This window comes from Anguilla rostrata, chromosome 4 (genome assembly GCF_018555375.3).
Source record: "Anguilla rostrata isolate EN2019 chromosome 4, ASM1855537v3, whole genome shotgun sequence".
NCBI lineage: Eukaryota > Metazoa > Chordata > Actinopteri > Anguilliformes > Anguillidae > Anguilla > Anguilla rostrata.
The window spans coordinates 48,525,234-48,542,170 of NC_057936.1; the positions used below are offsets into that span (position 1 = coordinate 48,525,234).

At 42.8% G+C, this 16,937-nt stretch overlaps 1 protein-coding gene across 6 annotated transcripts in view; it reads right to left on the bottom strand.

Moving 5' to 3' along the window:
* Positions 1-16,937, bottom strand: part of myom1b (myomesin 1b) — a 44,919-nt gene that overhangs the window by 27,737 nt on the left and 245 nt on the right. For 4 of the 6 annotated variants that reach the window (XM_064332890.1, XM_064332889.1, XM_064332894.1 and 1 more), the window contains exons 2-15: positions 15,942-16,148; positions 11,629-11,763; positions 11,300-11,480; positions 9,690-9,847; positions 8,003-8,095; positions 6,801-6,889; positions 5,935-5,979; positions 5,611-5,631; positions 4,700-4,861; positions 4,023-4,184; positions 1,766-1,907; positions 735-934; positions 399-455; positions 7-131 (exon numbers count right to left, since the gene is read on the bottom strand). In XM_064332890.1, coding sequence (XP_064188960.1) covers positions 7-131; positions 399-455; positions 735-934; positions 1,766-1,907; positions 4,023-4,184; positions 4,700-4,861; positions 5,611-5,631; positions 5,935-5,979; positions 6,801-6,889; positions 8,003-8,095; positions 9,690-9,847; positions 11,300-11,480; positions 11,629-11,763; positions 15,942-16,081 — 1,710 coding nt within the window. In that variant the 5' untranslated portion in view covers positions 16,082-16,148. The remainder of the gene's footprint in view (positions 1-6; positions 132-398; positions 456-734; positions 935-1,765; positions 1,908-4,022; positions 4,185-4,699; positions 4,862-5,610; positions 5,632-5,934; positions 5,980-6,800; positions 6,890-8,002; positions 8,096-9,689; positions 9,848-11,299; positions 11,481-11,628; positions 11,764-15,941; positions 16,149-16,937) is intronic. The other 2 variants (XM_064332892.1, XM_064332891.1) reach the window with 1 other exon arrangement.

The window sequence follows — 16,937 nt, forward strand, 5'->3', positions numbered from 1 at the left end:
GCTTACCTTCTCCACATAGTACATGATGCCCTCGTGGCCCCTCTGCCCTGGGGGCTTCCAGCTCAGCACCACATAGTTCTTGGTTGCCTCGGTGACAGCCAGCTCACAGGGTTTGCCAGGGACCACACCCTCTGAAAGGCAAAAGTGTCATGAAGAACAGACAGGGCTGCATTTAAGTGGAGGACAAAGCACATCAACTGTACAAAAATATATTGATTTCCCCAGTAAGTAATTGTTAACATATCGCATATAAAAATAAATTAACACTGAGACAAAGGATGGAGACACTGACAGATATAATGTATACTGTATACTACTGTATATCCAAATGCAACAGGGGCAATACTGATTATTGATTACTGTATAAGGAATATGAAGTATGAATATGCGCTTTGTACCTGCAGGCTCCTCCTCTGTGACAATAATCTGTCCAGTCCAGGGGGCTGAGGGGTGACCTTGGACACAGGAAGATGAAAGTGAGGAGTTTGACTGCAAGCTAGTCGTACCTTCCGGTTTTAATTCAGCTTCATTCATGGCACTGATATCATGACTCGGTGAAGGACATACTCATCGTTACGAGAAAAAGACAAGATAAGAGAATCACTCAGGCAGAACTCAGCCTGTTTCCTTATTCAGTAATACGGTACCTCCTCCAAAGGTCGGAAGCCAAGGCTGTGTGGCGTGTATTTTTAAAGACTTTTCGGGGGGGGGAGAGTTCCCGCGAGCCCGTGTACCTTTCATGCGAGCGCGGTCGGCGGGGTCCATGGCCGCCACGGGCTCCGAGACGCGGGACGGCCTGCTCATGCCGGACTTGTTGACGGCACGCACCCGGAACACGTAGGAGCGGCCCTCCACCAGCCCCGTCACGGGGAAGCGGGCAAACTTAATGGGGGTGTCATTGCACTGGCTCCAGTGGGTGGTGCCCACCTCACATCTGCAAACAGCGCACAGCGCTATCAGTGCACAGCTGTAACTGGGGACCTCACAAGCAGCACTTTCGGTTTCTTTCGTCAAGCGCAGCTGAAAAGTGCATTAAAAATGTCTCCTCATGCATCTTTTCCCCGTATATAAACATCCCGCACAACGGCTTCCACAAAAGATGATAAATATTGTCGCTGGTGGGAAATTACCTCTGTACTGAGCACATAAAGTATTAACGCGCATAATCCATTTGAAATGAGCTGCATACAAATTTAATGGAAAGTCTATTGATGTGTGTGAGGGCATCTGCACATGATGTGGGAGCGTGCGTCATTGACATCGTCACACTGAAGTGTGTGTGTATCTGTGAGTGTGGGAAGGGGGCGGGGGGGTGGTCTGGTGAGGGGGTGGCGGGTGTTAGATCGCAGGAGTTGCACGGGGGAGCGGTTTGTTCAGCTGTGACGTGATAAGCTTAGGATTTCCCTGCCGACTCCCACGCCAGGTCCGCTCCGCTTCACTGGGAGAGACCCCGCATCGCCCTGTCACTGCCTGGGATTACCCAGCGGCCTCCTGGGTAATTCATATTCATTCACTCAGAGGACCCAGAGGGCTTTCGTGCGCAGCGATTACTCAGACAAGCATAGAGGCAGAACAGAAAGAAAGAAAGAAAGGAAGAAAGGAAGAAAGGGAAATGGCAATCATTTCTCTTTCAAGACAGAAAGGTGGGACACAGAAAGCTCAAGAGAGGGAAGGTGAGAGAAGAAGACATAAAGGCATACAGAGAGGGATATACATTCACAGAGGCAGAGAGATACCGTAGAGATACAGTGTAAGATAGCCTGACCTGTCCACAAAGTATCCAAGAATGGAACTCCCCCCATCCACTGCTGGCTGTTTCCAGGTCACAATCACGTAATCCTTATTGGCATCCTGACAGCACACGTCTAAAGGAGCAGCTGGAGCTCCTTCCATCTCCGCATCAGCATCTGACGCACACACACGCACATGCACACAGACATACACACATTTCACAACAGTTACAATTCACCCACATCATTTACAATTCAAATACCGTGCCAGGAACAGTACCGCTGACACATGCAGTGAATAATTAGACAATCAATCACCTCTGGTAGCTACACAACCTCAAGGCCTTTCCCACTAACAGGTTAATTTCACACTTTATATTGAGACCTCCGATAGCCATAATTACTATGAGCAAGTTTGGTGTGAAACACAGAGAGTAAATGTGTCCTGTTTTCCCAGTATTTCACCTTATACTGTATGTAACCCTGAAACAGGTTTTTTTTCTGAGCTTGAAATGCGTAGACAGGCCTACAGTAACAAAAGCTCCTGCTTTGAGATCTGCCAAACTCCATAGAGTCGCATGAGTCTTGGCCGAGAATGCTGCTCTTCTTTAAGGCTAACACAACACCCCCAGCGCGGACCTTTCTGCAGTGGGGGACAGAATTAGAAGAAGCATGCCCCATGTGAGTGAAACCCGATAAGAAGGCTGCCTCTTAAAGACGCAGCGGGGGGAAATGATCACTACGTGAGTGAACTTCTGAAAGCGCCTATGAGTGTTTCACATGATCTCCCGCGTGGAGTCAGCCGCGTTCTTCCTCTGCATCGCCCCAGGCGCCGAATTAAACGGCTGCGTATAAGGAAGCGCACAAAGGCCGCTGTCCCTCTTGGCGAGCCTGTGTATAGGGAACCTTTAATTATGTTCATTGTTCACAGCCAAATAGAAGCTACTTGATAGCTTCGAGAATAAACTTGGATGAATACAATGAGCTCGGATGGCCTGGTCCTGCTGTGGTCGGTGTTTCTAACAATTACCCCAATACTCTTTTATGGGTAGATTAACTTGTGAATAGATATAACAAGTGAACAATTTCTGATACCTGGATCCATATAATGAAACAACAGTATAAATTATGCATGTTCAGACACACGCACATGCACGTGTACGATTTCATAAAAACATACCATTCAAGAATTCTCAGGCAAGTAAGAACCATATGCAGCAATGCGCATACATTTGTGTTATTAAAATTGTGGTCATTTTCTCATCCAACTAATAAACTTTTTGGAAGTGATCAGATAGCGGTTATCTCTCCCAGGTACAAAATCCTTGCATGTTACTCTCAGCCAAGTGAGAATGTGTGAGAAGGAGTTGCCATCCTCCAGGTCTCAATGAGAACATTCTATTATGTGTGGTGATGACATCAGCAACAACAGTGCTCCAGTGGACTCCCTGACACAAAGTACACATACACACACACGTGCAAACACACACATCCACACACATACACACACACTCACACACATGTAAACACACATAGACATGCACACACACAACCACACACACATGTCCAAACACACACACACACAAACACACGTCCACACACACACACACACACACACACACGTCCAAACACACACCCACACACACAGAAGGGAGCACACATGCTTGCGAGTCTACGGCTACACTAGAGACAGCTGGGACTGCTGTCCGACCTTGGCCTGCAGCAACTGTTCACTGTTGGGAACAGTTGACAGAAGGCACATGGAAACTGTGACACAGCCCTCTCTCGTCTGTCCATAGATTATACCTGAACATGACACTGACCCCTCCTTTAACCAATCACAAGCCTCGGAATCCAGGATACACCACATCTGGAGCACAGCTAATAAAATGGCACAATAAAAAACCACGAGGGGTCAGGCACTGTTGGCATTTCTGAGCGCGTGAGTGTATGTCATGGGTGGCAGGGGTTAGGGAAATGCTATGAATTGCCTGACTATTTTGTACGAGGAAAGGAAACACCACACACATACAGAGAACCCAGGCTTTTAAAACAAAGCAGTCCCTCTTTGACCTTGTTCCCCAATGCTGGACACAAACACTGTATGGAAAAGTGTGTGTGGGGGGGCAAGTGGGGCCACATGGCCTTGCATTTGGGAGTGATGTAAGGTAACATACATATAATATGCGGAAATGACCTTGTGTGTGCTTCTGCTGCATTACTAACACAAGACCCTCCTGGTAGGCACATTAAAGTTATCTTGGGCTTCGGGTACCCCGGGCTCCCCCTCACCTCGGACGAAGACGTAGGCGGAGTAGGTCTCGTAGCCGGACTTGGTGGCCACGCGCAGGGTGTACAGGCCTTCATCCTCCTTGTTGAGGTGGGGGAGGGTCAGGGTGGCCCGCTCTCCGCTCCAGTGAATGTGCACCCATTTAGAGGCCTGAAGGAGAACATCTGAAGGACAGGGGAACGGCACGTAGGGAACAAAGGGTCAGGGGAGACCGTTACCGTGGAGCTGTATGAACTCTATACCAGACGCACGGTGCACTCGGTTTACCCTCTACTGCTGATGCGCCATTTTAAATCTCTAACTGTCGCCTCATGATGAAGTAGCATTCCTGGGCTAAATGCATTTTCATCATTCATAATCAATGTGCAGTTCTTGTCACATAAATGTGTCAATGAAATTGTGTTTTATATGACAGAGTCTGTCATTAAAACAATAGTTTCTGAGGCATTAAATTGAAAAATTTGAGTAGTTTCAAGAGCAATACTAATCAATGTGAAATTATATGAAATAACACCCATCCCTGACTTGCACTCACATCATAATTCTTAATAAGTGGCCTGTCAGTGTAGAGGCAGACACTGGCATTGTGAAAGCGTATCAGTAACCAAATGCATCATGCAGTTGACAACACCAGCGATAAGCTAAGCGCAAAGCTAAGACCCTCCCCCTCTCTGCTTACCGTCTCTGTACCACTGCACCTCGGGCTGGAAGCGAGGCAGGTTCGGGGAGATGATCACGGTGCAGCCCAGGCTCAGGGTCTCCCCCTCCCGGCCGAAGGAAACGCTGAACTTGTCCACAAAGTGGGTCTCGAACGTGACGCCATACTCAGAGCAGAACCCATCTACGGAGGCCACAGGCAACAAGGGGGTATAAATTTCACCCAGGCCAAATAGGAGACCCATGGCCTTTGCACAGGCTTCATATCATGCACAAGAATGCATATAAAACATTCTACAACCAAGAACACAAAAAACACAAAAAAAAAATATTTATCAGAGATGCTTTCTGTGGGACAGATACAGACATCGACCTTGTTAACAGAGAAGAAACAGAGAGTAGGAAAAAAACACAAAAATAGATCTCCGTTCTCAAGCAAGACCCATTGACTGCAATTAAACATTGAACACCAAGGTTGCACGAACACCTTAGAGTAACTGGAATACAACATAGATGCACCAGAGAGTGCCCTCTGCAGTGAAACACATGGGGAAGTGAAGGCACAGTAACATGCGTGAGACCACAGTGCACTTCAATAAGGGTGAAATCTGAGGGATTACTTCAGCACCATCGCTAGCTGACACTTCTCATCACATGACCCACCCACTGGAAAAAGAGTGTGAACACATGTTAAGGTCCAACTAAAATGTCTCACCCTGTATCAAAGCCAAAGTGATTTACTATGCCCAGGTACAGAAATACTTGGTGTGAAACTATAAAACATGAGCGTTCACGCAATGTGACCAGTTAGGTACCAAGGGGATATTTAGAAGGCACAATCCCATGCAGTAGGCCAAGATTCAGTGAAAACATCAACGTCCACATTGAGATCAAAGACCCTGAGGCACCGTCCATACCCACACGCTCCTTTACCTGCATTGTCCACTGGCCCTTCTGTAACCAGTATTGGGGAAACAGAGAGGCCATTAGATCATTAAAACCCAGACATTTCTCAGTGCCTCACCACCAATCATCACTCTGACTGAACAGGAAGATAGTTTGGACCTTTCTAGAACTTTAGTGCTACATGCATGTAAGCTAAAATGAAGCCATTAATGCTGCTCTGTGAAATGATGTCTGCATTGTTAGATAGATCTGCCAGCTTTTCAGGTAGCCACTTGTGTGTGAGAATATGAAAATTATTAGTTACTCAAGTGTTGAAATAATAGTGATAAAAGAAAATTGGGTGTAACTTACGATGCCTTGGAGCAGGAAGTGAATCTGGAACTTCTCCTTTGAATCCTACAAAGAAAGAATATTTACATTCGAGACCATTTTGAAAACAGTGACACAGACCAAAGCTTTCATTTCATTGAAAGTTATCAAACAAAATGTCACCCAAGGCTGCTTATCACATTTCCAGAGTCACTAGCAGGTCTGCCAGTCACTGCATTTGTTTACAGGCAACTTGTGAGCGTTGATGAGAGAGCTGCATAGGAAAAATGGCAGGTATGACGAGGGCAATAGGGACGAGAATACATGTGACTCAGACACAAAATGTCTCCAGTGGGGCAGCTGGACTCCAAATACCTAGTGCTCTTTAAGCATCCACCTGCAGAGCTCTCAGGACTGGCACTGAGAACCCAGGAAAGGACAAGTCCAGCGGGGGTACCTGGCTGCCACTCACTCTGACTCAGGATTGGTGCCCTACAGGGCACATCTGCTGTAGAAAGCGCATTCTCCTGGCGAGGGCCCGTAGGGTTATTGATCACTATGTGGGCCTGCGGAGGGAGGTGCCGTCTAAGAGGGGAAGGCAGGGAGTCTGTTCGTTCTTCTTGGAGGTGAAGGTCCCCAAAGGCCCCGCCACATCAGCCATCAGCCTGAGTTTGACAGAGCTGACAGCTCCCCTGTCTCATGCCCATCTCCACACCCACAGAGGAGCCTTCAGCAGCCTGACAGCTCAGTGGCCTTAGGCCCCACAGACACGCAACACAAGGTCTTACCGGCACTGCCTGCGATCCGCTTTAACGGAAGCTGAGTGAGCTACAACCTTCAAGCCTGACAGATGAAGTCTGACACTTGACCTCGACAAAGGAAGGATTCGCGAGGCGTTGCAAACTCACTTTTCACTACGATGGAGGCATAGGCGGACATCTCCCCTTTCGCGTTCATGGCGGATACATGATACTGAGCAGTGTCATCAAAATCGCATCTGAAACCAGAGAGCTGCATATGAACGCCATATTCCAGACACCTCTCCTCTTTGCATACTTCACCTGTACATTCCTGCCCACATCAGAACTAAATCACAGTAAAATGTCCCGTGTTAATTCAACACAGTTTACATAGTGGACATAGTGGCCATAGTGGCCATAGTGGACTCATAAAACTCTGTAAGAGTTGATTTAATACTGAACATTTTGTCGTTATCTGTAAAGAGGTCGCATATTCCAACTTTCCAGACATAAATACATCAACAGGATAAAAACAGTAGAAAACTGTCATGCAACATGTGTTGTATGATCCTGATTTCTATAGTTCCAATACTTATTACAATGCTTGATTGAGCTTTTTGGCATATCAATGTATGTTTTTGTTAATATTCACATTTCTTTTCTTATTCATTTAATTTTATTCCAGTATAAGTTTTATTGTGCTCTCATTGCCAGAAAATGTCCCACACTGTTTTGGACTGTAACATTTAGAATCCCAACTGCAAAAAAACCCTGCCAGGGGGAGGGGAAGTGTTTTACTTGGTCCTCTCTTGTCCAAAAATACGTTACAATAGCAGAAGTGTTCCTTTATCTTGAGTCCTCCTACATGTCTGTGTGCTATTTTTAATTGACCTCTTTGTTATCAAAAGCCAAGCGGAGGGTTGAAAATGACTGGTATCATATGACACCCAGGACAACCAACTGCTGTTGGTACCTGCATGAGTCCAGCTCACTGATAGACAGAGGGACAGGTTCCTGGCCCAGACGGTGCCAAACATCTCAGATGAGCCAGTACAACAAATCATTTCCACAGTGCTAAATGAAGGCTAGCTTAATAGTCACACAAACTATCCTCTGTTCCAGCATCAGTATAAATGTGATATCGCATCCTGGTTTGAAAAATCTCTCATTTTCCATGGCACACATGCACATGTACAACAGACTGTGATGTAATAGCCCATTCCTCACAGTCTTAACTCACTGGTAACAGTCCAGATGGGACAAGCATTCTTCTGACCCTGACTCAAAAACAGGCCAAATTCACCTTGAAAAGGAACTGAGGCAAGTGGTGCACTGTTGCCTTGGTGATGCTAGGGGTACATGCTGCCTACCTGTTGACTTCCAGAGAATGGACGTTGTAACAGCTGTCTATCTTATATTTTCCAGGATGGGCGAGAGGGTCAATAGTCACATTATTTTTGTACCTAGGTGTGAGGGGAAGACAGGAGAGAGAAGAAACAGGCAAAACAGACAAAATAAAGGGGAGAAAGCATAGGAGCAGGTTTCAGTGTATGACAGAGGCTAGAGATTGCTGGAAATTGACAATTGAAAGCACAGAGAAAGATGTAGCCCTAGACAGACAGATGAATGCAAAAAAGAACACCCAGGCACCACATTTAATTCTTCATAAAATATGGTTTATTGTCTGGAATGTTTGGTTGCTATTAGTAATACTGGCAGTGAAATTAAAATCAATTATTAAAAATGCATATGAAACTCAAATGCACAACTCACAAAAAAAAAAAAAACAATACAGTGAGTCACTGAGTCAGTGATGTCATATGATCTCAGCATTCAAGTCATTTTTACAGCATCTATAAAATACCCAGCAAGCATCCAATAAAACCTCGCAGACATGGCACCAGACATGACCTTTCAAACACAATGGACACAGATCACTGCAGGCAGGAAGTTCTCCGGGCCGCACAGCAGCTGAATCACTCCCAGCATCGGCAGCCCCCACCATGATTTCAACCTCTTTAAGTGCAGAAAGTATTTTGGGACCCAAGTCAAGCACCACTTGTTTGTTTTGACGCCGCGGGGCTTAAAGAAAGCCAGAGGCAGAGAACATCCACGGATATCCCCAATTGACAGCTGACTCACCGCATGGGACAGCCAATGGAGCTGGACTGACCAGGGGCTCTCAGAACTGTGCCTTTTACACAGGCTTCCCTAATCCCCACAGAGAGACAACTCCAGACTGTACCAGCTGCTGCAGCGAATCAATCCCAAATGCTGCTCTTTAACAAATACGATTCATGGAATACGCAGTAAAATGTTCAGTGTTAAATCACCTCTTACAAAGAACATATGGTCCCAATTGGTATTTCCAATTTGTATATCTGTGATATTTCCAGACACAGACCGGCAATAAAACACAGACTCTCACTAAAAAACTGCTGTAGGAAGAGGAGTTTTCTTTTCAAGCAATACAGCGTGTACCGCAGAGTCTGAATATACGGTCTCCTGATCACTGAGACATAAAACAGCTCAAACAAGAGCACACCACTAGATGGATCATTAGTCTGTTGTAGAGCCATTACCCACAATCCATCACTCTTACAACTGAGTGACAAGCAGAGAGGCAATGGGCACATATTTTAAAGCCTTAGCAATGAATCAGATGGGAACAGAACTGCAAATCATCTGGTGCCAACGCAGATATTATACTCACATGGCCACTGAAGCTGTAATTTTCACTGTTCAGAAAGGTATTACCGGATTCAACTCTCAAGTATTGTGCAAACACAGGAAACAATGGTCGGAAATAAGCCAGGTCCTAAACCAGGTATTCTTTAACTAGGGTCCATTGATCCCAGGTGGTCCATCACAAAGTGTAAAAAATGTTCCCCTTTTGTCACCTACAGTTCATAATTTACATTTTCGATTTTTCCATTAAATAAATGTGGGACCGAATGATATCAATTAAGAGTTGAATTCACACTGAACATTGTACTGTGTGTAAGCTTGGCGAATGTGTCGGTGTGGCGGTGTTGGGCTCAGCAGTCCTGCACTCACCAGACCACGCGTGGATCCGGCCAGCCCGACACGGTGCAGTGGAGCCTGACCGACTGCTTCTCCCACACCATGTGCGAGCGCGGCTTGATCACAAACCGCGGGGCGTGCATCAGGTTGTCCTCGTTCATCCTCTTGTGGAATTCTTCACTTTCGTGGATCTATGTGGGTGAGGATATGGGATGGTTTGATCACAAATATGAAATAATAATAGTAATAATAATAAATCTTGAACATCATTTGTTCAACGCCTCCCAATAGGTCAATAGATGTTGCAGAAAGTTTTCAAGGCAGCACAAAAAAGTTGTAAATAAGAGTTATATTTTTTAAAAAGGATATAAAGCAGCGGTAACCAACATTGTTCCAGGAGATCTACCATCTTGTAGGTTTTCATTTCAAGACTAATTTAGTACTCCTGACTCTAATAATTAGCAGATCAACAAGATCTCTAGCTGTTGAGGTGTGCTTTTTTAGGGTTAGAGTAAAAATTTACAGGATAGTACATCTCCAGGAATAGGGTTGATTACCAATGTTATAAAGAATGTATGCATATGAGAACAACCCATCTTGGCTCACCATCTGCAAATATCTCAATCAACAATCACACAGTGTGGTCATATAAGCCCTGGTTTACTTTTCAGAGCAGTTAAGGCAATAAGCACCTCTGATAGCCATTGAGCTAAGAAGCGTTTATACATCTTGAAAACACTAGTTGTCAGTAACTCAAGAATCAAGATCAGCTCTGTGGAATTTATCACCAGTGGTGGCATGAGTACTTGGCAGTAATGTTTTTTTAAAGAAGGGACAGTCTGTAAACAGCCTACACCAGTAAGATGTACATTCAGTGGACTGTTACTTGCTAACAGATTCCTAAATGCTCACTGATATGCAAACTTAAAGAATACTGAACAACGACATGTTTGCTTAAGCCATATCCATTCAGACTCTTTTCATTCTTATGTTATATTAGTTGTTAAAAACACAATTAGTTTAGTTTAGTAACAAATTATGCCAATAGTTGTACTGTATTTACCAGATTCAATTGACTCCAAGACTTTGTGACAGGTGTTAGGCAAAGTTAAAAGAGGATACACATGTTACTGATATGTGTTGGCAGATTAAAGATAAGGCACTGCTACGTATATGAGCATCTGTTGAAATAAAAACTGTAAACTGAACTGTGACAGGATATCATGACCAAGATGTTTTGGACACAAACACACACACTCACACACACACACATTTGTATGTGAAAGAGATGACAGAGTTGATGAGTCGCTGAAACTTTTATGAAGATCTCTTAAACAGTGAAATTGAGTATATATGGTATAAATAGCTAATACTGTAGGTTGTGGAGCATCTTTAAGTGCACTTAACAGAAGCTCCTCAAAGAAAATGAGAATAAATGATACATAGGCACCCATTACTTCATCACAGCTTCTTCATTTTTACGTGATTCAACAGTTTCTGCAAGTGGTACTGGACTTCAGTGTGTGTCCATCCAGATTAATGAGCCAGAGTTAGCTGCTGAGGGAGAAGGGAATACAACAGGAGAAAAAAAACTCTGGACATGGATCGTGTCACGCGAGGATAATTGGAGCTTCAGCACTGACCGTCTTCTTCAAGGCGATTCGCTCCGCTGACTCTCTCATGGCTACTCTCCTGGATGTCTGCCGGATTTCCGCTCTTTCTTCTTTCAGATCGCTTGAAAACAGGTCTCTCCTGGCCAGGTATCCAGCAGTCTCCTTCAGCCTAGCCTCCTCGGTGTCCGAAAGTCCGCTGGCAAACTCTTGACTACAGAAAAACACCCAAGCTAGGTTAAACCATCATCATCATCTTCTGTAAGGATCACAAAATAACAACAAACTGCAATGCATTTCTTGTTGGAATAATGTCCAGTAGCAAGACGGCGTTAATACTATGAATAATGCAGTTTACACACCTGCCTTTGAAGAGAGGCACAACGTAGCCGATGATTTGGTTCTCCTTGTCAAAGGCCAGGTATGTTGGCTTTGCTCTTTTGGCTAGTGGGCTCAGATTAGTCTCCTCTATCTCTGAGAACAGTGCGGCTTTGGCTCTGAGGCAGCAGAATTAAAAGAGCAAGATGTTAAAAAATCGAACTTATCAAACCTGTGTTCTGAAGTCATTTCAATAACCTTCGGTGTGCACTAACTGTACGTCACTTTTGATAAAAGCATCTGCCAGATAAATGTAATGTAATGTACAGTACCAGAGCAGCATAAGCACCTCAGACTCAAACTTGTATACGAATAGGGCCCAACCAACACACCAATTCACTAAAAAAAACCACATATAAGGGTAAGACATGTCATTTGGAAGTATTGCTCTTAAATTAAATAAAATGTGCTTCATGAAATATTTTTGTTTTTTTTTCCCCTAAAAATGCTCATTCCAATTGAACAAAGGAACCTGACCATTTGTTAGGCACAAACTGTTCAAAAAGGACAGCTTTTGACTTTGAAGCAGTAATTCACAAGGGTGCTAGAGGATTATAACACAATATAATATTTGCCAACATGGATTGATAATTATCTGTCACTAATCTTATACCTACGTCATAAAGCTTTGAGCAAGCAAGATCAAGTTCAATTCCAAACAAAGCCTAAAACAACGAAAAATAATTATACACCTGCCAGACGAGCAGCTGTAAACAACACACACCCACAGTGAAATACCCAATATGTCTTTGCTCTTTCATAAAATAAAACTCATGCATTCATAATCAAGTGGGGAAAAGATAATCCTGGAGTCAGAGTCAGCTGGCACTCAAAGACTCTGGCATATAATTTTAACCCACAATTATGTCTCAGGCATGCTTTTGTGTTTGCGTGTTCATTTTAAAAATAGGACCGAGAGGTTGGATAGAGGGAAACAGAGCAAGAGAAAGATTAAGCGGTGAGTGAGAGAATGGGAGAGACAGACAAGCACAAGATATGAAAAGAACAGCATGGGAGCATGAGACAGAAAAGTGGAACACAGGAATAGCCCATTGATTAATAGAAAGGCGTAAGAGTAACATACACCACAAGAGATGAACTCACTATACACTCACTGTACTAACAGGGCTCATTGTGACTAGTTGTTGAAGGTGACATAGGGAACGGAAGAATTTATAGCCGACTTATCTCCTTGCTCCAAAAGCCTAGGCCTTCCATGTGAAAAAATAAATCTTGGCAAGTTCCAAACCGATTTCCTAGAGCTATTCTCTCGAGGTGTGTGGCTCTCTGGGTCCAAACTAAGGGGATAATATGACAAATGGAGCCCAAAAGGGAAACCCCTGAATGCCAAGAGTCATTATCAACGTGGGCCCGAGGGTATAGTATGCTGTAGTCCCAACTGAATCATTTGTGTTTCAGTGGAAAAAAATAACTCCCTGCCACTCTGATGAAAAACTTAAAATGTTAAATGAGAAGAAAGAGCTGAAAAAAATGCCTTGACTTCATTTTACACATTCTGGACCTCTGTGCTTGCTTGGTCTACAGACTGGTGGAATGTGTTTTTTTTTATTTTATTGTACTGCCAACTGATTATACAAAAAACTAAAGAAAAATTCTGTCATTCATCTATTCTGCTTGCACCAGAGATTTTTAAAAAGAGGAATCTCTCTCCATTGGCCTGTTGACAATTTTAAATATCCATTGAATAATAATAATAATAATAATAATATTTCATAATTATTTGTATTATTATTATTATTATTATTCAGGGACGAAAAAAAATTGATCAACAGTTCAAGTCAAAATACTCTCATCAGTCAGCCAGCTGCCATCTGCTATACAGCCACCACTCCGATAGAGTCAGGTGGCACTGCCTGGTAAACCAGAGCTCTTCAGTTGCCCAACAAAATTGCAGGCATTCATCAACAGTATGCTTGTAAATTCCTTCTCCAACTCTCAGCCAAAAACATCTCCAGCATGCACATTGTATTGTCCTCTGACCTCATGTACACTGTCATGGCCAATCTAATTACGAACCTTTTCGTGCTGAAATGAAGAGCTCTTCATTTCCAGGTGCCATTCTTTGAGAAATAATATCTATTATTTCTAACCAAAATATAGTCATAGTTGATATATTATTTTAAAGTAACTTGAGGATAATTCAGTCTGTCCTCAAAACAACTAGTACATGTCCTTTAGCTGGAGCCAAAGTTTGCACGAGACAATAATTCATTGAGTGCCTGTTATGGGATTAACAATGGCAGTTAAATGTGCAAGAGTGGCAGCCTAAACATATTTTCCGCAGGGCAAAAAAAAAATGTACTATTCTAATTTTAATCCTACTGTATATGAAATGGTGCGGTGTATGATGACAGGACTGTGAAAGATATAGCTCAGTGTAGAAATTAAAAATAGTCTCACATTACCACCTTGATCACCAGGGGAGGTATTAGAGATCCACATATTACTATAGGCTCACATTAGATTCAGTTTAATGGTTGATTTCAAGATAAACTGTAAGCACTTCAAAAAGGACTGAGGGAAGAGACTGGTTGACCCACTGTCAGAACCAGGTCAATAAAGCTCTATCGAGCCTTCTCTAGGACCCTGATCCACACCTCCCCATGACAGCAGCCAATCACAGCCAGTCCCCTGCAGTACTGTCCAAACTTGCTCTTTGGACAAGGACCAATGCAATACAGCGAAGATAATTCCTTTCAAGAGTTAGAACACTTAGCAGTAAAGCAACCAGTTAAATCATACAACCAAGTAACCATATGATGACCTCCACCAAGTTCAAGTTTAATACAGCAAATATTAACAGGTGTTATATTATCTCTGAAAGTGAACATAATATCACTCCATTCCCTCTCTATACCATGCCACTAGAAGCTACCTCATGCATGCACTCCCAGAAAAATATGAATGCATTGTTGTAAATAGAGATTTCTTATGCACTGATCTGAAACGTTACAACATGCATGGGAACATACATTCACCATACTAATACCTTTTGCGTGGCATGCCCACAAAGTCAGGCAAAGGCATAACATTAACATAACTAGTTTACGCGCGGTGTAATCTTGATAATATTCAGGCTTGGGCTATGTGTCGTGTTTCACCCACAGCATTCCTAAAGTGTTATTGTCTCTTAAAAATATAAACACTGACAAACATGCATTGGCACCTTTGTGTATCTAATTTATACATGACATAATAGAAGGATAACCTGTCTACAGTGGAATATCAGTTAACAAAAAGGAAAGCCAGAATGAAATATAATCCTTTTATCTCACATCACTGAATAACAGAAAAGCATTACATTTTTAAGAAAAAACAAGACTAGGAAACCTAGTTTATGGCTGGACCTAACACACGTGATCCGGCCGACCAATGGTGTAACTTCATCACTCAGTCATTCAGTCAGCCACAGACATTTGCGTTTGTAGAGCTGGCCCCACTGTTGTGGTCTAGCCAAAAAAAAACAGAAAGTGTGCATTTTTTAAATATAATGCCCCCTTTAACAAAGTAAAAGTTTCTATTTCATATCCGCTTCTCAAAACCCTAGTTTATATTTGCTGTAGTATCGTGTTTCAAAATGCTTAAGGTGTAAAAATCAAACATCGGTTTGCCATTCTGGAAAAGAGTGTCCCTGTGAGCTCTAAAATACTCTGAAATGTGTCATGCATTTATCTAGATACTGTTTCAGTATGTTTGTGGTATACCATACCACAGAATTAAATTACACCGGGCTCCAAAGGGAGCTATGCACTGCCCAGCCTGAATAGGAGTAGACCTGCAGGATAATCTTTTGTCTGATCATGGAGATGCAGTCACACTGCAAAAGCGTCCTACAATACGATGTGTATCAAAAGATAAATAACATGAACTGTGATTGAAACACAGCAACTTAAATTTCACTGATTAAACAGATTAAACACAAATCACTGGAGTTTTATGAAGCAAACATGATATTTGAATAGAATACAGTGTCTTAATGTAAATGATTATATGTTGGTGGACTTAGTAAGTTCTAATTTGAAGAGTTTAAGGGATCTCGAAGGTTAGGAAAGGTAAATGAGATGGAAGTGCAGGTGAGGATGGAATGCGGGGTGGGAGTTGGCGAGCATGGGCAGAGTGTGGCGGCATGGGGGAACACAAGGAGTGGGAGAGAGCCCGAGGATGTTAAAGAAGGTTAAACGTCCAGGTCAGTCTCACGCTCAGGTTCTCAGGTGATGAGGGGAGGATGGGGGGAGACTTAGCAGCGCAGCACAGCAACAGGCCCGCGGCCTCTTACCCTTTGCTGATGCTACTGCTGCGGGCTGAGTAACTGCTGGAGTGCTGGTACTGGCTAAGAGCAGACTGCACCTCCTTGCTGCGGTATCCACGGTCATAGTGGCGATGATGTTTCTGGTAGAAAGGTACGCACCCCGACATCCTGCACGGATCTGATCGTGACCTGTGACCTCTGACTTTGAGTAGTCTGTAACCTGGATTTCTTTAGCTATCGGTCAAGAATGTCCTCGTTAGTTACACTGCACAGTATTCTTTATTTTCAAGAATGTCATGGTTTAATCAGATGTCATTAGTTATTGCCACAGTTGCATTTTTTTCTTTGATTTTGTTTAAATCATATCTTTTCACACATTCTTATTAGAAAACAATATTTAGCTCCCATAAAAATGATCAGAAAGGTCATAACCTTGAAGTTTCTTACTGATTGTAATTATAGAGCATATTGTGAAATAATAATAATAATAATAATAATAATAATAATAATAATAATAATAATTTTGCCATTTTTAACAGACAACAGAAACAAACTTTAAAATATATGGCTTCTTTAAAAGAAATCGGATTATATGAAGTTTCTGTTTTTTTAAACAAAAAAATAGTATCAAGCTATTTTCTGCTGTGAAATGCTAAAGTCAAAATGAAGTGTAGACGTCTTGGTATGTTTTTTTTGTTTTCTTTCTTGAAGGGAAAAGTTATCGTTAGTATGCAATAGAACCACCACTATGTTGTTTTAACATCTAAAGTAACAATATGGAACTGTAAATAACAAATCTAATGTCCATCGTAATTTTAGAGGGCCATCCCATAAACCTGGGGTAGGTATCCTGTTTTCACTGGGATGCAAACAAAACACCTCAACAAACCATGCAATCAGACCCAACTCGGATCAAGACAAAGCAAGTGACAACCAAATACAAAAACAACGCAAATAAAAGAATAAAATTAATTATATACACACTTAGATGTGTAAACGAAGTCAACTTTTGAAAAAAAGTTG